Source organism: Tympanuchus pallidicinctus, unplaced genomic scaffold, assembly GCF_026119805.1.
Source record: "Tympanuchus pallidicinctus isolate F22 unplaced genomic scaffold, pur_lepc_1.0 scaffold22, whole genome shotgun sequence".
In the NCBI taxonomy this organism is placed as follows: Eukaryota; Metazoa; Chordata; class Aves; order Galliformes; family Phasianidae; genus Tympanuchus; species Tympanuchus pallidicinctus.
This window is the reverse complement of record NW_026294739.1, coordinates 10,171,037-10,195,285: the sequence shown is the minus strand read 5'-3', so window position 1 is coordinate 10,195,285 and position 24,249 is coordinate 10,171,037. Positions and strand designations below refer to the sequence as shown.

At 38.1% G+C, this 24,249-nt stretch overlaps 1 protein-coding gene and 1 long non-coding RNA gene across 2 annotated transcripts in view; one reads left to right on the top strand and one right to left on the bottom strand.

The window, feature by feature from the left end:
- Positions 1 to 2,273: 2,273 nt before the first annotated feature.
- SLC9A9 (solute carrier family 9 member A9) overlaps positions 2,274 to 24,249 on the top strand; it is a 171,051-nt gene continuing 149,075 nt past the window's right edge. The window contains 4 exon segments of the mRNA XM_052685348.1: positions 2,274 to 2,621; positions 8,314 to 8,516; positions 13,445 to 13,522; positions 14,103 to 14,179. Of these exon segments, the coding sequence (XP_052541308.1) occupies positions 2,447 to 2,621; positions 8,314 to 8,516; positions 13,445 to 13,522; positions 14,103 to 14,179 (533 nt within the window). The 5' untranslated portion in view covers positions 2,274 to 2,446.
- Positions 14,935 to 18,656, bottom strand: LOC128081772 (uncharacterized). Its single transcript, XR_008207391.1, has 2 exons — positions 18,328 to 18,656; positions 14,935 to 15,209 (listed from the first exon to the last, which is right to left on the bottom strand). It is a non-coding gene; the product is annotated as an uncharacterized LOC128081772 (long non-coding RNA).

Sequence of the window (24,249 nt, the reverse complement as noted above, 5' to 3'; positions counted from 1 at the left end):
TGGAGAAGCATCAATCAGTCTCTAAGTATCTACTGAGGTCACTGTCATTTCCAAGCGATGAGGGTGATATACAAATCAACTCTTTACTCTTTTTTCATCCCTTGGAAAAGTTCTAAACTTCAGCCACGTGACTCTTAACATTTTTAGAAGAATTAAATCCTTTCCGTTTAAATTGAGATAACATCAAAGTTTTATCCTTATTTAAGATTGAAATGCATGAGTCATTAATTTGGGATGGGGTTTTTTGGCCTACTTTTCTTCTCTGAGACTCCACAGATAATCAGTTCAGAAATACAATTTTGGCTTTGTACTAATGAAGTTTACAAATTATCAGGTAAAATTACAGAAGGAAAGATAAAAATAAGAGAATTACAAACGAGAGAGAAGACACTGTAACTGCAGAGTAAAATCACTAATAAGGAAAAACACCCAGTAATTGAAGAAAAAAGATGAATTTAAAAAAACCCAGGCTTTGTTCCGTGGTGCCCGGTGGCAGGACGAGAGGCACTGTGTACAAACTTACACAGGATGTTTCCTCTGAGCACCAGGAAGTGCTTCAGTGCTGTGTAGTAATAAAGCACTTGGGTGGTGACCAGAGAGGCTGTGGGATCTCATTGGAGATCCCTGGCCTGGGTGGTCATGCAAACAGACCTTGGAGCAGATGGACTCAAAGCTCCAGCTATATGTGGTCTTGTGTGATTCTGTGAAAAAGAACTGCAGGACAACTACTTTTCTTCACAGAAAGTGAAAGAAAATCTGAACACATAAAATATGATGAAACTAGCTTAGTAGGAAACTGAATTGTTTGCTGAGTGAAAGTGATTACAAAACATTGTAGATTGAAGCAACAGTGCCTCCTTAGAAACAGTCATTCTGTAAGAAGCTACAGCCCTGAAATTACCAATAGTATCATCTAGATAGTAGAGATCTAGGTATTTATTTCAAGTATTCGATCAATACTTGATTTGGAATGAATACTCTATATCTTAGTTTGCTCAAAATCTTAAAAGTGTGATTGCGAAAAAGAACAGTGAGGGAAAAGTTATCTTTTTGTACTAAGAAGCAGAACCGTTTTTTTCTTGATAGATTGAATATGAGAGCTTTTTTAGAATTCTTCCCTCCTGCACAGCACAATACTGCAGCTTTAGGCCAGGACAGAAATCTTCCATGAGGATTAACTATTAAGAGTAATACAATTTCTGCTGCTTTCCTGGTTTAAGCAATGAAAACATGCAAATAACGGAGATGGTATAAAGGAATAATATAATTCCACTGCTTTTTATTCAGTTTGATAGGTTTAGGGTTTTTTAATTGCTTTAAATTCTAGGTTATCCAACCTTTGCTTTTCCACATACTTCTGGCTACCTACAGGATCAAGGAGAGTTCAGGGCTTAAACCTTGAAATCCTTATGCATTGTTCCCTGCTCAGGAGGTACTCCAGCAACCTGAGGGCCACATAGATGATCAGAAGGCTGGAGACCCTCCCCTATGGCACAGGTTAAGAGAGCTGAGGCTCTTCATTCTAGGGAAAAGAAGGCTCCTAAGAGGACTTTATAGCAGCCTCCCATTACCTGAAGGGGGCCTCCAGGAAAGCTGGGAGAAGCTTTTTATAAGGGCATGTAGCAACAAGGTGAGGGGAAACAGCTTTAAACTGAAGAGGGTGGATTTATACTAAACATTATGAAGAAATTCTTTACAGTGAGGATGGCAAGACACTGGCACGAGTTGCCCAGTGAGGCTGTGGATGCCCCCTCCCCAGAGGTGTCCAAGGCCAGGCTGGACAGGTCTGTGAACAACCTGGTCTAGTGAGAGGTGTCCCTGCCTATAGCAGGGGGTTGGAACTAGGTGATGTTAAGGGTCCCTTCCGACCAGGAAGCTGTAACTTCCAACCTAAATAATTTCCATGATTTTCTTGAAAAAATGTGGTATTACCCTCTATGTTGCTTACACTTAAAAGTGGGGAAGTGGAAAGACCTTTTGTAAACTTCTAAGGAGTAGTGAAGGTTGCTATATCATTCTTTTAGTGTCAGTTTTTCCAGCTAAAACTACAAAAATCAAATATGATTTTTAGGTTTCAGTTTGTGTTTCAGAATGAAAATTAATGAATGCAGACTAAGTTTTACAACAAAATCTGAGAAAATTGGCAGAGTCTGAGCTTTGCAGACATTTGTGCATTTACAGCTGGAGCAAGCACAGTGCAGTGATGCAACCGTAACATTAAAAATAAGACAGGGCAGCTTTAAGACAGAAACAGGAAGCTGTAACGAGAATCCAGCTGAATTCTGAGCTGGGGCACTTCACCGTGAGGCTGCAAATCAAGCAGATGTGCTTGCTGTGAATTGCTACAGTGTCTGAACTTTTGCATGCCAAAGGTGATAACACCTTCCTTCTTCTGGGATTTTTTTCCTTCTTTTATATTGTGTGTGTTCTCTGTAAAGGGAATGAAATGGAGAAGTTGAAGAAATATGCATTGCTGAAAGATGAAGATCAGTTTTATCATGAGGGAGCTGTGGAGTTGCTAGTCTTTAACTTTCTGCTTATTCTTACAATATTAACAATTTGGTTGTTTAAAAACCATCGATTCCGCTTTCTGCATGAAACTGGAGGAGCTATGGTTTATGGTAAGTATAAATTCAAGTGCTGGTTTGACATAGGAGTAGTTGCATATTTATAACCGGGCACTTGAGATCAAGTGCTGACAAAGCTCAGAAACCATGCTGAATGAAGTGCCATCAGCCCCTTAAATGTGCAGTAAAATAAGAATGTAATACCATCTCTTGTGCAGTAGCTACAGGTTGACTTGTTGAGTGAATACCATGAGCTGTTAAACCTCAAGATGTGCAGGTTATGTTCCTGTACATGCAGACTGCCATTGAATGACACTTCCTAAATCAGAGAATTTATTATTTCTAAACATTACAAATGCCTAGAGTTTAAGAAATTATTTAATATGCCTATTTTACACACTTGTTTTGTATAACATTCAAAGTTTAGACTAAGAAGCTTTATGAATCTACCCATGTTACCTGATGAAGTTTAGATCATTTTGAGACTTTGTTTATCCCCCCCCACAGTGCTTTAGAAAAGCAGACTACGAAGAATGCCTCTCTTGAGTAATCTCTGAATGCTGTCATTGTACTGTAATTTCAATTTGCCTGTCAAGTTCTAATCTTCTTTTATGCTGTTTTGCAATATTGTGCATCATTTTCATGTGAGATCTTCTTCACTGCCCACCAATAAGAGTTACTCACTAGTTGTATAGTCTTATGTGTATAAGAGCTTATCATGCCGTTCTCTCTTGCTACCATTTCATTTTTCCCATGTGTGATTTCCGACTCTGTAGCCACATGACACACATGCAGTGTATGTATAATTGTCAAAATGGAAGAAAAAGATGTAAATCTACAGCTCTGTAGAGAGCTCATCTTGACTCATCTTAATCCCAGACTGACTCATTCTTTGCACGTTAAATACTTCAGCAGTGATACCAAAGCCAATTTTGTTAAAGCTGCAATTCTGAAGAATATTTGTGTCACACCACATGCAAACACTGCAATATTTTCATTGCAATCAACTTGTAGACTACGGCAGGTGAACTAATCAACTTGTAAACCACTATTGTTATAATTGTTTGAGGTACTTCTATAACAGCTTTTCCCAGCTATTGTAGTTTCCCATGTGAAGCTGATAACATTTGCTGAAAGCTGATAAAAAAAAGAGGAAAATACAAATGGAGCAATATGAAATTAGACAAATAAGATGGGATTTAGAATTTTATCTTCTTCCACTTTGCTCTAGCTCCATTTTGCTGCCTGCCCAAAATGCAATCTACACATCATGAAGATAACCAGCTCCTGATATTCTTTTGATCAATAAAGAGACAGAGTTTTTGAATTATTAAAACAGTCATGAACTAAGGAAATGATCCTCATGGTTGCAAATAAGCTATTTAGACTTGCATTATTCATGGTGACCTTTAAGCATGGAAACATTTTCATTCATAGGATCTGGAAACCTGATTGTGTCCCCTCTATTCGTCAAAATTTTGAATATGGGTTTGGGTATCTTCAGCATTATGAAACTGTGATCATGAAAATAAAGTGGAATTTTTGAGGTAATGATAGAGATGTTAGATGAGCTGACAGCAACTCCAGGAGAAAAATCAGTTCAGGAAGTCGTCATAGCACCAAGTACTGACAGTCAGGTAGATGCTGCCCTACTCTCAGTACAGCTAAACCTAAGTGACTTTGCTACAGCTGATCTTCTATGCAATCTCTGTCTTTATTATCAGAATACTTATCTTTTATGTATGTTTTGTATTATAGTACACCTGCCCTGCAACTTGCTTTACTGCAGTCCATTGAGCTATTTCCTAGATATGTGAATGACAGCACAAGAAGCCAACAGTTTTGCTTCAAATGACAAAATACTGCCATTTATTTGTAGATTGTGTCCTACAGTATGATGGATGGGTCTGTATTCCCTATCAGGACAGCATGCCATCAGAGGTATAGCAGTGGAAGGTATGGGGAAAGTGAAATACGAGGAAGACCAGGAGGAAAGAACAGAGATACAAACACAGGAATTTTTAGATTTTCTGCAAAATGCTGAACAGACACAACTTAGACACTAAGAACATACTAATAGTATATTCTGTTTAAAGTATACATACATTTTTCCCCCTGCATAAACTTCCAAGGTAAATGCATCCTTAGGCTGAACAGTTTCAACAACAACAGAAAACAACTTGAAAATATTTGAAACATTAAGAATTGAAAATAATTGATTTCTTAATAAAATCAGTGTTTTTACATAAAATATAGCTGCTCTATTTACACCAATAATCTTTCAGTATTTACCAAAAAATAAAAAAGAACACTTTTAGTTTAAGCTTATGCACGGGCGATTGGGTTTTTTTGTTCAGTACTGTTTACCTGTAGATACAGTGTATGCAGTTATTTCAAGGTGTTTAGCTCTTTAAATCACTAACACTCTCAAGTTCTTCTATTTCAGCACGAAATGAAAAGCCAGTTACTCACAAAAAAACAAAGAACTCAGACTTACTGTTTTTTTGTTCACCACTTTGTTCTCCAGGATCTTGGGGGACAGGTTTCTCTGCGTATTGTAGCTTGCATTGACAGACCCTAAACAAGAGCCTCATCTTACTTTCTTGTTTCTGTATATCAAGGAGGCAGGTGAATATGAAAGAGTACTGTTGTGCTACTCTGAATAGAAGGAGCAAAATTAACATATTCAGGTGGTAAGCACTATAGTAAGCACTTTCTCAAACACGTTGACAATGTACACAGAAAACCAAATAAGGTTTCAAAAGAAATTGTGCATGAGTATTTCTGAAGCTTGTTAGTCATCTCATGTAGGGCTGAATTTCTCTAGATCACTAAATCATAAACAAGGTCTATTGCAAAATTCCCCACAGAATACATAATTCACAGTCCTTCATTTTAAAAGGGAATTGTCCAGAGCATACTAAATGAAAAATGTAGACTGTAAGCAGCCAAAGTTCTTATCCACCTCAAAATTTAGGTATCAGAGCTGAAGTGCAGGTGCTACCAGTTATGTGTAATTAATAGGTTAAAGCACCCTTGGAGGTAGGCAACCAAAATTAAACTTTATCAAAAACTAACAAAAACAAAACAAATCCAAAACATCCCATCAATATGGTGACATTATCTGCTAGTCTCATTGGCTCTACCAGTTAAAAACCATTCTCAGTTGAATAGTTCTCACACTAGGGAATACAGTGAACGTGAGGCTGGTGGAAGACGCACCTGCTTTTAAAGCTGTGTTCCATAGAACTGGTTTATCAGACTGAAAGGAAATCATAATGACAAAGAACAGAACACAGTAGAACAGCTCTTAGTAGAAAGAAATGGCTCCATGTCAGAGGACTTTGAGCTGCTTCATGAAGTTTGGAAGGGATTGGAGGCTGAGATTGGAGGCCTAACACTCCTTCCCCCAATAGCTCAATTCCTGGCAGGTATGCAGTGGGAATATTGTTGAGCCTAGCCTCTTCTGGAGGTTCCCTTAATGTCCTTATTTAAAGTCCTGGAAATAAAAAAACAACAACAATCTTGTGTAGCTCAAGAATTTGGCATGGGTGACTTACGAAATCCCTTCCAATACTCTTACCTGTGATTAAGGACTTTTTTTCTACTTACAGAATATGCAGAATTTAGAAAAACTGCATTAAATTTGAAACAAGGTTCAGGTCTTAGAAATTGTTAGCTTTCTTTCATAGTAAAAAATAGTTACCATGGTATTTCCCAGAAGCTTTTTTTCTTTAAACAAACAGTAAGAAATATTCTACACTACAGAAGCATGATTTCACAGAATCATGATTTCAGCTTGGAAGGTGGAGTATAGGAAAGATGACTACATTATCCAGCTACTTAGAATTGAATTATTTATATTAATAATCTGGACTCCTGAATTCTGTCATTAAAGAGATATTACATAATAATTTAAAGAAGAAAGTGCATTCCATAAATGATATACCTACTGAAATATTCAATATAATCTTCTCAGATTTTTAATTTACCAGCATTTTTATCTAGGGACATTGGCACAGTTATTATTACAGAAGAAACAATACTATTCCACCACCTTAACTGATTCCTGCAGCATAGTGTAATGCCACAACAATTGTCTTTGTCCAAACTTTCCATAGAGAATTTGAAAACATGCTGAAGCAGCTCATCATTATAGAGCCCATCTATATTTTGTTCACATCTAAAGCATCATAGAATTGCTTTAAAAGCTAAAAGGACTTCAGAACCTCATTGATACCCTAAAAATATTGTTAGAATGTGCTCTAATATAAATTCTTTAATATGTGTATGCTATTGATGACACACTATTTCCCTCTACTTTCATTATTGTTTCATTGTTTTATTGCACAGTGTATTATCCAAATCTGAACTCCATCTGAGGATAAAAACTAAAACTGTAGAAGAAAATCCAAAGGCTGACTTGAATGCCAGTTGCAGAGAATTGATCAATACTGACTGAGAATTACAACTACTGTTGTCATATATTTAAAACAATCATTTTCTGCAAATTGGTTCATTTATAATCAAGGATCATCTTGCATGACTATGATCAACAAAGCATTTGTGTAGTAAATCAGATAATGTGTTTCCATTCCAGAAAATTCGTACAGAAGTAGCTTGAATCTGCCACTGGAGATAATGTCTTATAAGAATACAAAAAAAGAACAGTCCCTCTTGACTTCTAATCTAAATTTGACACTAAATTTTGAAATGTTTTTTCCCTCAAGCAATTTTGTTCAATTACATTACTGTAATGGAGAACGCTTTTTATTTTTTAAATTAGCAAACAGAATTTGGTTCAAAGTACATGAACCAAAGAGGTTCTCTGTTGTTTTTTTTTTTTTTTGTTTTTCTTTTTGAGGAATTCAGTCTTTTACTACAGCTAGATTTATTATCTGATTCACTACACAAATGCTTTGTATCTTCAAAAAGCCTTGACGTTTTCTGCTGCATATCTCAATCCTGTTCCATCTGAAGTAGCTGACCATACTAAACAAGCATGAATGCATGTACATACAAAATATGCAATACAGATGTCATTCTGTTGCATCATCAGTCCAGGAATCTATAAGCTTGCATTGTGTCTATTCTAAAAGCCTCTCTTAGTGAAAAATGTGAAAATAACTGACACCTGACCAGGTGCTTATGACCACTTTGATTATCCACAGCATCCATGACATTACATAATGAAACTTATCTTTCAGATTCCTATCCGCTATTTCCTACAATTAATCATCTCCAGTAATGTAATCTAGATAAATAACAGTTACTTTTCCTGAAGTAATCACTCAAGCTCCCACTAGTGCCAAGAGAAAGAAAGAAATGTACCTCCATGAAGAAGTGTGTGAAACCACCAAGATCACAGCTGATTTTTTTAAGTTCAGTATAGCACTTCAGATATGCATTCATGCCCCTTCTCTCAGTATCTATTGAAAGCACAGTATTTAAGTCAACTGCTGTAACAGAATGATTCCAGCAACTGGATTGCAAGAATAGGAGTACAGCTGAGGACATGGCAAACCAAAATCAGTATTCTAATGAAATTAACGTTTTGAAAGAATGTTATGGTCCCCCATAGAGTACTGAGTTAAGTGTGCATGTGTGAAGGTAGAAACACTGAGAAAATAACGTTCTAGCTTTAGTAGAACAAATCAGGGAAGTTCATTTTTCCCCAAATCAGCGACTGTGCAGCATCAAATGCTTAAACTCACCTGAATCTCTTTGTTTTGTTTTTACTCTCCAGGTCTTGTAATGGGATTAATTATACGATATGCAACAAAAACATCAGATGTTGAAAATGGAACTGTTTATGAATGTGAAAAGCTGAAATCTGGGCCATCCAGTCTACTTATTAATATAACTAATCAGGTCTATGAATACCAATACAAAAGAGAGATCAACCATCACAATGTCAATGGTCACCAGGGCAATGCAATGCTTCAAAAGGTAAAGATGATTTTATTTTTATTCTGAATTGTGTGAGATATTTCTTTCATTTATTTTATTTAGAGTCCTTTGCAATGTTGTGGACTTTTCTATTTTCTAGTATGTAACACTTAAAATATTCTAATTATTTAGTGTATTATTTCTCCACCTTTGCAATATTTGCTTCTCTTGATAGTCTGTTCAAAGAAAGGGCAGCAACTCAAGGAATTTATGAGTGCAGAGAGACTTTCCAAAATCCCTCTAAAACTTAAATTCAAAGACATTGCATACTCACATGCAGGTTCTAAGCCCTTATAAATGTCTTTTACAATATTTCAATATATTATTTTGATTTTAACAAGCATCATTATTTATCTACCACAGTAATACATATTTTTGTATATAGTAGCAGTTATAATTATACAAAGCTTTTAATTTACGCTTAGAATGCAGACTGGGTATCTCCGCAGAATTTGGATTTAACCATCTGCTAAAGGCCCTTGCCTCGTGTCCTGCCTGTAGTTGCTGCTAACTTCCTAACAGTGTAAGAGAGAACTAGACTAGACACTGAAAACTGAGAGCTGTGGTGGGTGGAGACAGGAAAGTCTTGTGGCAGTCATGCTAACCAGGTTTTGCTGAGTCTTCATCCTTTTTCCTGCTAGTTGCGAGAGGTTTGTCTTAGTTCAAGTGTTTAGTTCCCAAGTCTCCTATACTTCTCTATTACATTTGAATGTTTTCGTCAGACTTGGTATACTGAAGCTGGCTCATGTTATGGGAAGGGAGGAGGACTAAGACAGAGGTTCCTGTTGCTCTTACAGGGGATTGCCCATTCCTGTTTCCATAGTCCCAGTTTGCAGAAAGATTCTTAAAAATCTCCACTACGAATTGTGGGTTTCTCTAAATCACAGGAGAGGTCTGAGCCTGCTAACATTTTCAATGTAAGAGTGAAGTGCCTTATTAAAAAGAAAATAAGTAAAAAAAAGGAAAGAGAGAGACATTTGACAGCATTTAGGAGACAAAAGCAATGCCTGGCAGCCTTCCTGCCTGGCAAAAGCACTGATATACAAAACAGAAAACATGATCACACCATGCTCTGATTTTTGTTCAACTGCAATTCCCTTTTGACTTCAGTATATGAGTTTATTACATGCATTTACCAGAAATAACAGGCTGCCCTGTGACTTACAAAGATATATCCTTCAAATCATTTTGAATGTAAAACATTCATTCAGGATTTCTGATGCCTATGTAAGAAATATTTTAACTTTTGCTGAATTAGTTCCAAGGTCAACATTTGAGTTTGCAAGTGAATTCGCTTTCTATCACGTGTTCCATGAAGTTAGCAGCACATTATGTGCTAGCAGGTTTTTGTCAATTTGATATTTTTAAGTAAGCAGAATGGAAAAAAAAGCTGAGCTCTCACTTCCTGTTTATCAAATGAAGCTATCTGCTAGCAAGAAGACAGAAGTCATTTTCTGGCAGCTCTCACTCTTCCAAATCCAAATAATTGATCTAGTACGTGTAGCCTTAAAATACCACTTTATCTGAACAAAGGAGCTGCAAGCCGTTGCTCCAGTTGTGTTCTGTCTCTTGTAAAGGTACTGAAGTAGCACAGCTGCTGACAGAACAGTAAGCAGTACATAGGCTTATTAAAAATACTTTCCTCTCCAGCTTTAAAAAGCACTCTGTTGAAAGTTACTTGAAGTGTGGTGACAAAAAGTTGGTCACTGTGTCTGAAATCGAAGGCAAACTTGGACAGTGTACTGACAGCTGCACTGCTGTTTCTAGCTGTGGTAGAAAAAACAACTAGTGTTTCATGTATATGGAATAGTATTAGGTGAGGAATGCACTTTGTGTGAACTCTGGATGATTTTACAGTTTCATGACACTTCAGTATTTGAACAATGGCATTCAGAAAATAAAGCATGAGATAGGGTGGCTGAAGAGTTCTCTGTTTTCTATGGTGTTTTGGTCTTTTTCTACCACTCTTAGGCAGTCTCCATTCACTTACGGGTAAAGTTGGTTAGCCTGGATTTTACACTAATTGCCCTTTTTATGCTAAGCACTGATCCCACACTAGATCAGAAAAGCACAGGAAGACGGCTCTCTGAAGGTGAAGCCAGGTTGTTCTCTTTTAGTTTCTTGCTGAAGGACAATCCCAGAGCTTGCTACCAACTGGCAGAAATCAGTTTTCTCTATATGCAAGTAGGAAAGCACCAGGAAAAAGTGAAAAAGCTTTAAGTATTTCTTCTGTAGAGAATAAAATGAGGCTGAACATACTCTAGGCCAAAATCCTTACAAACATAATTTATTACAAAAAAAGATTATTTGCCCTGCATTCATACTCTATGATATTCAGTTTAAATATTTCACCTTGTAGCTTTGGATAGATGGTGCAGATTTCCCACGTAACTGAAAGAGGAAATAATGAATTAGCTCTATGGTTCTCATGTATAGATTTGGTTTCTCTGAAATTAAGGAATTTAATGTATTTTACAATGGCTGAAACTTAGGCCTTGAGAATTTTCCAAAGAAAAAATAGCTACAGCGAAATGGGGAGAAAGTTACTTTGGCTACTGATCTGCAAATGGACGATGTTCATACTGCTACAAGTAACAATCGTGAATTAGCTTCTCAGGTAACTTCATCTGACAGACTGTACAAACATGAGTTTTTTCTGAAGTTTTTCAGACTTTTGCCTGTCTTGTGAAGCATTCTTAATTTCTTAAGTATCAAAAGTAAATTTTACAATATTCTTTTTATCAGTTAAAGATTTTTGTTAATGACACAAGGCAAAATAAGCAGAGTCAACTCAGAAAATGGCCATTGATATCTGATATCAAACCTGTTGTCAAGGTATTGTAAACAAATTGGACCTCAGTCTATTTTCAACACAGAAGCAAACAGTGTTAATAAGGAAAAAAACAAATACAGCCTGCTGTGAAACTCACTTAAAGCAGAGATTTTTATGCATATTTTTTATGTGTTCACTGAAATTTAGTAATTAATCTGTATACAACATTTGGCTAAGGGATTCTATCAGTGTTCATGTTTTTTTTTTTCAAATGGTGACATGGAGACACAGTTCAGTGGTTTCAAGAGCTAAGGAGCTTTTTTTCTGAGCTTTTTTTTTAATTGGTCACAGAAAAATACATTGACCCAGTGTTCTCCTGACAATCTTTACTATAGCTCTAAGTAAAATTTATTACAGTATTCATGAAAATCCAGCTGCTTGCAAATGTCTGTAAAGTTTCCAATGATTGAATGATCAGAAGTAGACAGGCATTCTAATTTATGAGTACATTTGATTCAATAAATCTCTGTGTGAGGTGATGAGGCTTCAGAGTCTGCATAAATTACTTAGCAAGTTCCACAATTAGTTCAAGCTCACCACATTACAAAAATAAAGCCTTGGAATACAATTACTTAGAAATCATTTGGGGTCTTGTTTTGTAGGTAACTGCACATATTTGAAATGATACTCCCAGGGGAATTTAAGTAACTTCAGTAGAAAACAGTTTCCTCACTCTGGATTTTGATGGCCATTATTTTATATATGGTTTTAGAGGGCCTGCCAACTTAGTACCATCTTTGTAATGCTATTTCACCTCTCATTAAAGTAAGATTTATGTAACAGCTTTAAAGAGTGGGAAATCCCCTCCTTATTTCTATCATACAGAGGTACAATATCCCAGGGAAACAAAAGCTACAGAAATTTGCAGAAACACTTTGTGTTTGGATGCTGATCCCACATGTTTTGATGAGGACAATTCTGCTTATTCACATACAAAATACTGAGATGATCTGGAGCGTGAGTCATTCTTACTCATCTAGGTTTAAATCTTCTGTAATGTACTTTGGCATATAGCAACATTAGTACTGCCTTCACTTTCAATTCACAAATGCTTTTCTTATAAAATTGACAGAATATCTGAAAGCAGGTAACAGCATTTTTAAATTGAAGTCATCCATTCCTAAAAGCTTGTAATAGAGCTCAGTGTACAGCCTGGCTATGTACCCAAAAGAGAAGATTGCTGAACTTTCAACCCTGTTCTCTGCACAAAGTTTCATTTCTCAGCCTCTTGGCTATGGTAGAATTGGTCTAGGAAGCTCAGGAAACTGGGCCTCTTCAGAAGGTTACTGGTGTCTCCCAGCTGCTTTTCTTGGTATTTTCTCTCTCTATTTCATGCCCCAAGGTGAATTGAGGTTACAAAAGATATGATCAGAAGAGCTCAATGATAACTGCTCAGCATTACAAACAGTACTTCTGAACTATTCCTGCAGTGAATTTCCCATACAGCAGTTTCAGCTTTGCACTGAGGAGGCAGTACAATAAATTCTTACTTCTTACAAAACAAAGAAGATGGAGGTTGTCTGGTGCCTCACACATAATGAGGTTCCAGATGCATCTCAGGCAGGCTGCACTCAGAGAGGACCTGGTTGTCACTACACAGAATATAAGTGTAACAAGCTCTGTAACGGAGTATGAAGTGTTGTCTGCTGCTGTGCCAGACAGTGGGATGGAGCAAGAATCACAAAGAGTGATCACAAAGAACTGACAGCCAGTAGTTCATCAAGCAACTTTAGCTAGCTCTGTTTGGAACTATATAGACATGTTTTGAAAGAACCATTAGTTTGGTTTGGCTAGTGCAGATCTTTTCTGTTGCCACTGCTGAGTAAGTGGGGAACTGACATAGGACAGTGCACAAAGCCCTCATCTGAACCAGGAATTAAGCATGGGGCTGTCCAGTTGGTTAGTACAGTAGTGTAATGACAGTATCACAGGTAACACTACTTGTATATTTAAAATATTCATAACCAACTTCCTTCTTTAAACATTCAAATAGTATTTTACATATATGAGCAATAAGGAATTACACGTTAATATGTAAAACAGAACTCAGAATAACGTTCTGTCTCCTTACCCTCTCTTTTGTCCTTTCTGGCAGATGACATTTGATCCTTCCATCTTCTTCAATATTTTGCTGCCACCTATTATATTTCATGCTGGATATAGTTTAAAGAAGGTAAGCGCCTCTGTCTTAAATTACAGAAATGGCTTAGTGTGATTGCTACTTTCTAGATCCAACAGACCAGTAATAGAGAAAAAAATATACTGCACGGTAAGAACTTGACAGGAATGGTAAAAAATGCAATCTGCTCCCTGTCACAGTGCAAAGATTTGATTGTGCAGTTTGTAACATGTGGACATTGCTATTTTCAGAAGAGGCCACTTTGAATCTGGTAACACTACAAGTAGGCAGCTGCCTATGTATTTTTTTATACACTGCATGATCAAAACTTAGCTTACTCAATGGATAAGGTCATGATAGTTTATATCAGACACTTTTATTGTGAACCTGAAGCATTTGGCCAGATGCATAAAAGAGAGAATTGAAAAGGCACTCCAAGAGACAAAAAAAAAATAGAATCAAATCATATTTTCCAGAACAACTTCTATAGCCTATACTGTTACATTTTATATCTATGGGCTGTAGCAAGAAAAAGAATGGATGGAATGGCACTTCTAGATGCAACTTGGTTTTAATGTTCTGTTACTGACTGTATTACAAAGGACTTTTTTTTTCCCCAAACTTTCCTCCCCAGAGACATTTCTTTCGTAACTTGGGATCAATTTTAACCTATGCATTTTTGGGAACTGCCATCTCCTGCATTGTCATAGGGTAAGTGAATGCTTTCTACTATACTGCTGAAGTTTTAATTAGTGCTCTACTGTGTTTTGTTTGTTTTGTTTTTTTATTAATTAAAAACTAAACTGTGAAAATAATTGCTCACCCTCAATGATCAATAGAAATCACAATGTGTGTAACAGATAAAGTAATTTTATGTCAGGGAATGCAGAGGAGGCAAGATTGCTGGCTGGTAAGAGCTGTCTAAGGCACTCGGGAAGTTGCATCCTGCACTTCTAGTCTGTGATTGATGGAAGCATGGCCTTTTTTTCCACAACCTTATTACCTTAACCACCTCTCCTGGGAAAAGGAATCATTCTCTCATTTGAAATGTCATCCTTCTGACCAGAATTCATTCCATAGGAGAACAAGTCTCTAACAAAAAATGAAGGACTTCAAAGCTCACAAGGGGATGGACAGAAACATACTGTATAGTGTAAAATTACTGGAATCATCTCCAAGGCCAAGTGAAGCCTATTAACTGAAGGTCATGCAAAAAGTCTTATTATCATATCATGTGTGAAGTGGATATGACTAAATAGTTTCTGCAGAAAAAGAGGAAGACAAGAACACAGGGACAAAAAAATCCTGTTTCATTTCCAGACTTCTTAAGTAAAATGTTTCTAATTTTGTTGTGAAATTTGGCTGATTTACCAGTCACTGTGGAGAGACATTTCACGCTAAAATACTTGGCTAGCATTTACAGTCCACATTTTTTTTCTCCTTTATATTTTTCAGTTCTTTCTTAAAAAAAACTGAATCTGAAATGATTTTGAAAACCAAACTCACACATTCATCTATATATAAACATACGAGAGAGATGGAAAGAGGTATCAGGAATTAACAAATACCACTCCAAATATTTTTGAGGACAAAAAAAAGACATGAGATTAGCTTTTCCATTGTAACTTTTTGAAGTGGACACTTCATATTCAGACACTTGTGGTATCAAGATTCAATTGTCATCTGAAAAGGTTTCTTCCTCACATTTGACTGCACACTTTCAATAGCCCCTCTTCGCCTCCTGAGGGAGAAATGGATGGATGGAATGAATAAATTGTTCCTAAAAGCAACAGTAGCAAGAAATGCTAAACTTTATATTGTTTAAATTGACACAGTGCATCTTGACTTAAGTATCCAAGAATTTTGTTCTTTCATAAGCAAGCAGTCCAAACTGCTCCCAGTAGTGAATGTATTTTAAAGATTTCAGGACAGAATCCTCCCATTGGCATTCTGTTTAAATATTCTATTTACAATTAATCATTTTCAATAGAAAATAGTTTTTCAAAACAAACAAGAAGTCTGACTCCTCATTGGGAATATTCATTTTTTCCTGTAAACTTACAGCTTTTTTTCTCAACAATAAGTAGCTTCCTCTGGTTTCATAATATTATGAGACAGAACTGTGGATATTGATAAATTGACACATCGACTTATTCTCAGTGCACACAGGTTCTATTTCTCATTAAGCATTTGGAACACACACCTGAAAAGTTCAGCACCTTTCCTGTGCACTGCACAACTGGGGATTTGACTTCTCCTTGTGCTTAGCATTTCCAGAGATGTCTGGGTAGTTTGGCAAATGTATGGACATGTAATTAGGTTATGGGCATGTTCTTTGTTGCTTTCTGACTGAAGCTTTCTGAAATATACTAATGGAGTCGGCTGATGTGAAACAGTATTGAGCTTAGAATCTGATTACTTTTGCTCATATGGGGGCTGTGGAAAGACTTCGCAGCTTGGAAACTGTTCTGTGCTTCAGCAGAGCAAAGCCAAAGTATCACACAGCGCGGTACAGCAGGCTGAAGCCAAAAAAATGTTTGGCTTGTATCTACTGCACTGTGCTGTGAGACTCTTCTGGATTTTAGAAACTGTTTCTGTAAGGAAAAATGGGGCCATGTTAAGGGTAACAGAAAATCTCTCTCTGTTACAGAGCACTCCATAAAGTAAGCAAATAATTTTAAAGAGATTATCTGCAGTTACACCACCTGAACTCTTACCTTCCCAGTGGATCATTTCTGTATTAGTTTCAGAATTACAAGCAGTATTTTTTCCTAATTTAAAGAATGTGTTTACCACACATTCCTACCAAGTAATACAGGTGTAGTTTTCCAAATGCTTAAGCTCCTCACAGGAAAGAATGAAGGTTTTAGTTGGAGTACAAACAAAAAATGGTGAGGCAGCATTAAAGTATCCTGGTGCTGTATAGATTGACTGAGAGAGAAGGAAAGTTAAATGTAGGCAATTCGCCTTCTCCATTGATAAAATAATCTGAATATATTTCAGATGCCTGTCTTTAATAATTTCCATTTATGTTTTGAAGCTAGATATTCAGCCTATGGCTAGAAATAATGAAAAAGCTAATAACCAGGCATTAATTTGGATGAGGTAATTTATTTATATATTTATGAAAATATAGCACTTGTGTTGGTAATGTTTTTGTGGACATTTGCTTTGTTTTATTTTAGAGGTTTTTTTAGTGCTTTCATGCCCCATCTGGAGTTAATGCAGGTATTTTCTTTCAGTCATGAGGCAGTACTGTACCATATCTCAATGACCTCAGGAAACTGAACATTTTTTAGATTAAAACAAACTGTGCCTCTCCAGAGTTCTCCAGAGAAGGCAAAGTAACACCAAGGCCCAGCAGAAAAAGAACTGTTGTGCTTGAGTGTGTAGCTCAGTGCCCCAACGTGGTAGCTTTGATTCTTTGATCAGTGTGCATCTAAAATAATTCTGCATGTGGGGTTGCAAGCTGTAACTCACATTTGCAGCTGCAAGTAGTTCCTGCTCATCACTCTTGGTTAAAGATGTTAAACAAATCCCAAACAGGCTATTAAAGTATTGGTTTAGAGTAGTTTGAAAAAACATACACTCATTATGATGTCTTGAGCTTGGGAATTTTGCAAAGGGAATGAAAAAGAGAAGAGACTTGCTTTTAGATATAATTCTGAGTTCTAGCATTTCTAAAGCTATAGTATAATTAAAAATCACTCTCATTTGAATGACTTGCCAACTTGTGGACGAAAAGCTGAGTTAAACCAAGATACTGATATAAAATAGTGCTTTTCTGGCCACTAGCATCCACTCAGAGATGAATGCTTCCAAGAGTACTTTAATGCATTCAAAGTATGTGTTGCTGTAAGTTCAGTCTTAGCATTCGCAGCCATTTTGTGATAAGCATCTGATGTCTACAGCAGCAGAGTTGATCATGCAGAAAACACAGTTCTTCTCATAAACAGATGTGGTGAACAGCAGGGTGTAATTATTACTATCTCCCAGAATAACTACCTAGCATACTAAGGGTATAAAAAAGTTGATATTGAAGGGAAATGTATGTGGCTGGGGAAGCTAGAAAGAAAAATGTAAGTCACGCACTCTTTCAGAAAAAGAACAAATGGCATTTGTTGCAAAATAGAAGGAAGACTTGAGTCTAGATTTTTCCTCATAAGAAACATGTCTAGGGGCAAGAACTTATTAGTTTCATTGGCTTCTATCACTATTATTTAATAAAGTTTCTTCCCAGTTGCCCTGGAAATTTTTTACTATAGAAATTAATACTTTTGCGTAGATGTCCTAGTCTTCTTCCCTAATCTTCCAGATCATTAAAGAACTAACACCCAGCATTGTGTTTAAATACCACCATTCCATTTCTCTAGCTGTTGACTACCCATGCATCTCTTCAACCCAGCTTTTTGGCTCCAACAGCACTTGGAATAGCTATGATTCAGAGACACACATCTAATTCAGCCTATGCTATGCATTGCTACAAGCCATACGAAACTACAGGGCTTTACTAAATTGTAGGACATGGCATACAGCAAGTACACTGCTTTCTTCTGAACCAACATGAGCCATGACATGACCTCTGTTATGCACACATTCAGTCAGTCTACTTCTGTCAGTCATTTTGTACTTTGATATTCTCTACCTTGTTTCCTCTACATTCATTTGCCTTCATCCCCCTCTTCCCATATCCAACAATTAGCTTCCCAGGCAGTATTTCCCTCTTCTCTCTTTCTTTAGAAATAATAAAACAATAATAAAATTTTACTGTACAGCAAAAGAAGGTAACAACAGTGCTTTCTAAAAAGATGCAGACACTATGGAACCATAGCAAGTAACAAAGAAAAAAGATAGCTCACCTCTTCTAATAACCAGTGACAGCTCCAGAGAAATGTAATCTCTACCCAGAAGAATACTGCTCCCTCAGCTGCTAATAAGTGAGGGTGAGGAAGGGTGGAGCCAGGCATTTGCTTGCACCTGAGCTCCATGGATTAGCCACACATTCTCTCACCTACTGCTTAATCATTGGCAATTCTTCTACACTTACTGAAGAAAAATGATTAGGATTGTTGTACTTCCTGCTGCAGCAAGGACTTCATGCAGGTGGTTCTTGAAATGCTGATTAGTTTCTGCTCATAGGCAGCTCCATACCCTATGCAGAACAATCATTCCCTTCTTAAATATACTGACTTGGCCCCTGCTTGCTCTTTGCACCACCACCTCTTCCAACATAACAAGCAGGAACCAAAATAGATGTGTTACAGCACCACAATCTCTGTTCTGTTTTGGCCTCTCCCTTTCTGGGAGGATGAGTACCAATATCTGTTCTGTGGTATTTATATACATCCCACATACTTTAGAGCAAAATGACAGCACCAGTAAAAACAAACAAATAAAACAAAACAAACAAAACAAAAAACCCAAGCAACTAATATATCTCTGTGCGAAGACAATGACTAATAGTGAAACTCTGCGGTAAGAATGTCAGGTCATATATGGATTAGACATGCTGACTGACCTAGAAGCTGCACATTGATACCTTTTTTGTAGTCTATGATATATGAGAAAATTGAACATTGGTTCAGATTGAAAATGCAGAACAAAGCATTTTTTGAAAATGCTTGCCCTATTTCTTCCTTTCAGCTGTCCTTACAAGCCACTTCATGTGTTTGATTTTGGAATAAGAAAGTGTGTGTTCATGCTATCTCCGTGGAACATAAGTATCATTAAATTAATTTCAGGAAAGCAGAAGAACTTATCTGATGTTGTTCTGCCCTCTTGCAAACCATGTTATCTTGTTTATGCAGTTGCCCTCCATTGATCCTCAGGGTGTGGATACAGCTGACTGCAGTTTCTCTCCCTTCAAGCAACATTCTGAGTGAAGCTGTTCTTCACCACTCTTTTTTATCACAGAATCACAGAATAATTTAGGGTGGAACTGACTTCTGGAGATCTCTGATCCAACCCAACCCCTTATAAGGGAAAACTTTAATGAAAAAGGAAAACTTGAGGGTTAGAACAAGATACTCTGAGCCTTCTCTGATCACATTTTAAATACCTCCCAGTATCCACCTCTGAGGAATGCCATTAGTAACCCAGTGCTATATGGATTTCAAACCAGTGTTCATTACTTTGTGAGCCCAGCAGATGAGTGGGTTTTCCACTCACCATGCTCTTCCACGACGAGTGACTTGATTCAGCCACTTTTCAGTTATCTTATTAATGCTATTTTATCTGGTACATACAGAAGCCCACAGTTAGCTCTGTATCTCACTTATTATGTAGAATCCAGAAGGCATACCATTGTTACCTGTTACCAGAGTGCTACATAGCCTTTCTCACTGGAATATTGTGAAATACCTTCCAAGTACAGGTTGATTTCTATGAAGCAGAACACTTTGAGCTCTTTAGATGTGGAAAGCATTCGCTGACAGGTTAAGGGATGGGACTTAGTGGCAGAGCTGTGACACAACTTTGAAGGGCAGTGCCCTGCTCCAGCCATGTGATTGATGCACAGCTGTGGTATCTGGAACGCTGTTCTGTGCCATCACCACACAGGTGGCTCAGATCTACATGTGCAGTGGAAGATAGAACAGCTGTGGTGAGGCCGGCATCAAAGTGCACCACCAGAGCCAGAGGGCTTACAAATGTATCTGGGTTACTACAGAACCTAATTTCCTGTCCAAATCATAATCTCATTTTGGCACTTTTCCCAAACAGCCCTCTAATATAGCAAAAAGCATTTGTTTGATCGTGAGTCAGCCATTCGGTGCAAGAGCCTTACTCATGGTTTCAATAATACCCTGACTGATCCCATCTTGCTGTTGAACTTGGTCACGTGTGTAACAGCACGTTCAGCTGAACCTTCTGCAGGCTCTTTCCCTATTAAAGATACAACCCGACAGCATTTACTTCCAGTTGACATCAAAGAAAAATTTTTTAAAAAAAAAAACAACAACGCACAACTGCTGTCAAAATTACAGTGAGAGAAAATGAGACAAACAGCAGATGGAAGTATTTCACGCTAGCATTCAGCAGTGCAGCGAGAGCAATGTCGCACAAGGCAAGCTTTCGCGTGCCGAACTGCTGCAGGCGATCCTCGGCCGGCATGGCGCGCTGCGGGCAGCAGGGGGCGGCCGCGCTTCGCTCGCGCCCCGGGCCCGTGAGCCGAGCTGGAACCGCTGCTCCCCCGAGAGCAGAGCTTTAACGCAGAGCTCTGGCCGCCTTCCCTCCGCTTCTGCCGCTCGGTTCTGTGCGAAGGGAGGCGGTTGGGAAGCGGCACTCGTTAGCTCCTAGCCGGCGTCTCTCCGTGCACGGCAACTGCCCGGGCAGCCGAGAGAAGCAGGACTCAGCTGAGCATCGAGGCTGGAGAGACGTCAAGCTCATTTTGAGTTGACTTTCGGCAGTTTAAAAACAAAGGAAGGACAAAGACATTTGGCTGAGCCTCAGACAAGCAGTCGAAGAAAAAGATTTTTCTTTGGAGCTCATCGCTACGCTAGAGGTGGGGGCAGCTGCCCACACTGTGGGCCCCATGTGCTGGATGCAGGCTCAGGAAGAGCCATTAGCAGCTCCGTGTTCGTGCTGGGACAGGTCAGCTGCCTTAGCCTGCATAGCCCAGCCTGCATAGGCTGGGCCACTCACTGCTCCCACAGCTTGGAGTGCTGCTTGTGAGGGAAGGCAAAGAATCATCAAATACATGTCAGCTTTACACGTTGCTTCAAACATCAATCCAAGGACTCCAAATAATACCGTAACTTAAACAATTCTGGTGAACAGTTTTTAGTAAACTGGGGAGTTTATTAGCTAAAATTACTGGCTATGATGGCTAATGTCAGAATGCTAACAATCAGCCTCGTTTTCAAATTACTTTGCTTAGTTTTCAAAGTATTGCAAAGTAGTTACCAGAATTGTGAAACAACAATCTGAGCACATCACCAACAAAACTACATTAGTTACAGTAACGCTTGTGGGCTTGGAAGTGACTCAGAAGCCTGAACTAGTTGTCTCCTTGCACTTCTAGTAAAAGAAATAGACTGCAAAACCTGATACAATTCCAACCATTCACTGGTAAATTGCTGCTTCATTAGTACTCTTGGCAAGATGCTGGGGGTTTTACATTACTGATCCTCTTGTTAGCCCTCAAGTGTGTGACTGAAGCACTCTTTCGGGAGCAGTTTGTGGAAGTGAATGTTGTAAATATATTTCCTTTATAGGCAAACAGCTGCTCCCTGTCTTTGGGGCTGTCAAACTGGTGCATTCACAAATGAACAACTCAGAAATAAATGGGAAGGAGAAGGTAGTAGTTAAGCCTGCCAAAAATTATCTGATCATAATTGTAAGCACATTTTGTCATTTTTTTCTCAGTGTGTTGAGACGCAAAAAGTAACTTCTACCTGCTTCCCAAAAGCTTTATCAACTTGTATTTTGAGTAATGTGGATGGGGATTCTTATATAGTGTTTATGTATGACATCCACACACACAACAAGGATGTTGTAAATAGTTTTGATTTTAATGAAAGAATAATCTATTAATGACATGTTGACCTGACATGTAATCCATAATCATAAATACATAAGACAACTGACAGTTGGTTACCTGAGATTTTATTCCTTCAAAATAGTCACGCTCGTTCCCTTGTGCAGGACAAACATTCCCACAAAACTTCTCAAGTAATGTCCCCCCTGGTTAAAGAGCCTTGGTGAGACCTCGTCTGCTGAGGAGAAACAGACGCTCACCATGAGGTTAGCTTCTCATGAGCGATAAACAAGGAGTCTCCAGCCATACAGTTCAAAACTCTTTCTCCTCTGTGTTCTTCCTCTCATTAGTAGGTCCTGGCCCTGGGTGACTCCAGCTTTAAAAGAAATAATTATTCAAACTCTGCCTATATGTTTCTTTTCAACAGCAGCTTCTAGATACCAACCCCACTGTGCTCAAGGACAAAAACCCACGGTAACAGCTGGGACAGAGGACGGAAAGCAAAGTCACATTTTTCGGAGTTTTGCCACACCTTGTGCTATCGAGCCTGGTTTTATTGACAAACCTCTTTATCTTTGGCATTTTAATTAATGTGCTACACCATGGGATATTCTTATTATTCAGAAACCTCATATTCCATTCAGTTGTTGATGCTCCATTGTGAAGAGCTGGAAAGCGTGACCCAAATGTAAACTAAAAGCTGCACAATCCAAAAAAACAAAAAACAAAAAACAAAAAACAAAAAAAAAAAAAAAAAAAAAAACCCTATGTCATTTAATGAAGATCTTATTTGAGGATTTATTTTTTATCTTTTGTTGCTTTTTTTTTTTTTTTTTTTTTAACATAGAAACACTGCCATGTTATTCAGCCAATATCCCTGCAGGAATGCTGTCTTTTTTTTCTGTAGCAGTGCTATATAAGCTGCTGTCTTAAGGGAAGTTTTAACAGTGTGGTGCCAGGATGCCATGCAGATTCATTTGTGCCTTCATACCTCCTTTTCTGCAGGGGTTTCTGCCTTTAAAGTGTGTCAGAGTTACTTTCCCCTCTTTTTCTTCCTTCTTTGATCTCTTCGATCATTATGTTTTTATGACTTATTTTTAATTTTCTCTTCACAGACCATAAAAAAAACCTCATGTATGATTTTTAGTTGACAAAATTGCCTTTAGGATGCCCTTTCTCTTTCTTTAGCATTAGTTGTTGTCACTCAAACAGATGCTGGGGAGGCCAACGATTTTTCAAGTGTAGCAAGGAAGACTATAAAGGGTGCCTGGAGGCAGATTCTACCACTTAGAAGCATGTAGTCACACACCATGGTGTTAGCTTGCTTCGGGTGAGGAGTGGAGTGAAAGCTGAACATCAAAGTGCAGAAGAAATGTAAAATCCTTAGTGCCATGATTTCTCCTTTCATCTGTGTTTTTTCTTCTGCTAAGGTGTTGCAGACAGCTCAGCTTTCTATGCCACCAAATAGATTCAAATTTCAGTGAATATAAATGAAGCTTTTGGGTATGTATTTTTATCCTTTGGAAGTTCTAACACTCACTAAAATTACTTTGAGTTTGAAAACATTGTCAATCACCAGAAGCAGGTACAAATTCTAGAACAAACAAGGCTATTCTTTATGCTTGAGTTGCAAGAGGGTGAGGAAGAGCAGGAAAAGTTGGGAAAAATCCATCCCATAAGGGACTCCTTAGGCTAAGTCAAAGCCAGGTGTTGTATGATAGCAACAGTGGGCCAGAGGCTTCTATGCAGAATCCTGCCCATCCTTTTGAGGCTGAGTCCCATCCCAAATGCAGTCAGGTGAAAAGTTTCCAGAGAAGTGGCAAACAAAACATACTGAAGTTATACTTACAACTCCTTTTCTGGGTTTGTACTGGGAGCTGGGAACATCCCAGAGCCGAGCACGTGTAAGGTTTTGTGAAGCAAAATGACGCTGCAAGACAGGCATACCCACTGTTTTATTTCCGTGCCCAGGAAACATCGTTTGCTTTGAACAGGGTTTTAACTGGACAAAATGACTACTGCTTGGTTAGGGTTTGGACAGCAGGGGGTGGCAAAGTGCAGTTCATACGCAGACTCTGGAAAGTGGCCAGAGCTGCTGATGCTGCCCTGGATGTGCCCTGATGAGGCTGCATGAGGCTGGGTGGTATTTAACATTCATTTCCAGTCTTGAGGCTTCTTCATCAGAGAGGATCAAGATTTATTCTCCAAACTCTTATTATCAGTACTTAACTTCAGACAGCTCTGCTGTGCTCTTTTGTCTTGTCTTTCATATTCTGCTTGGTTTTTACTGTATACTCATTTAATG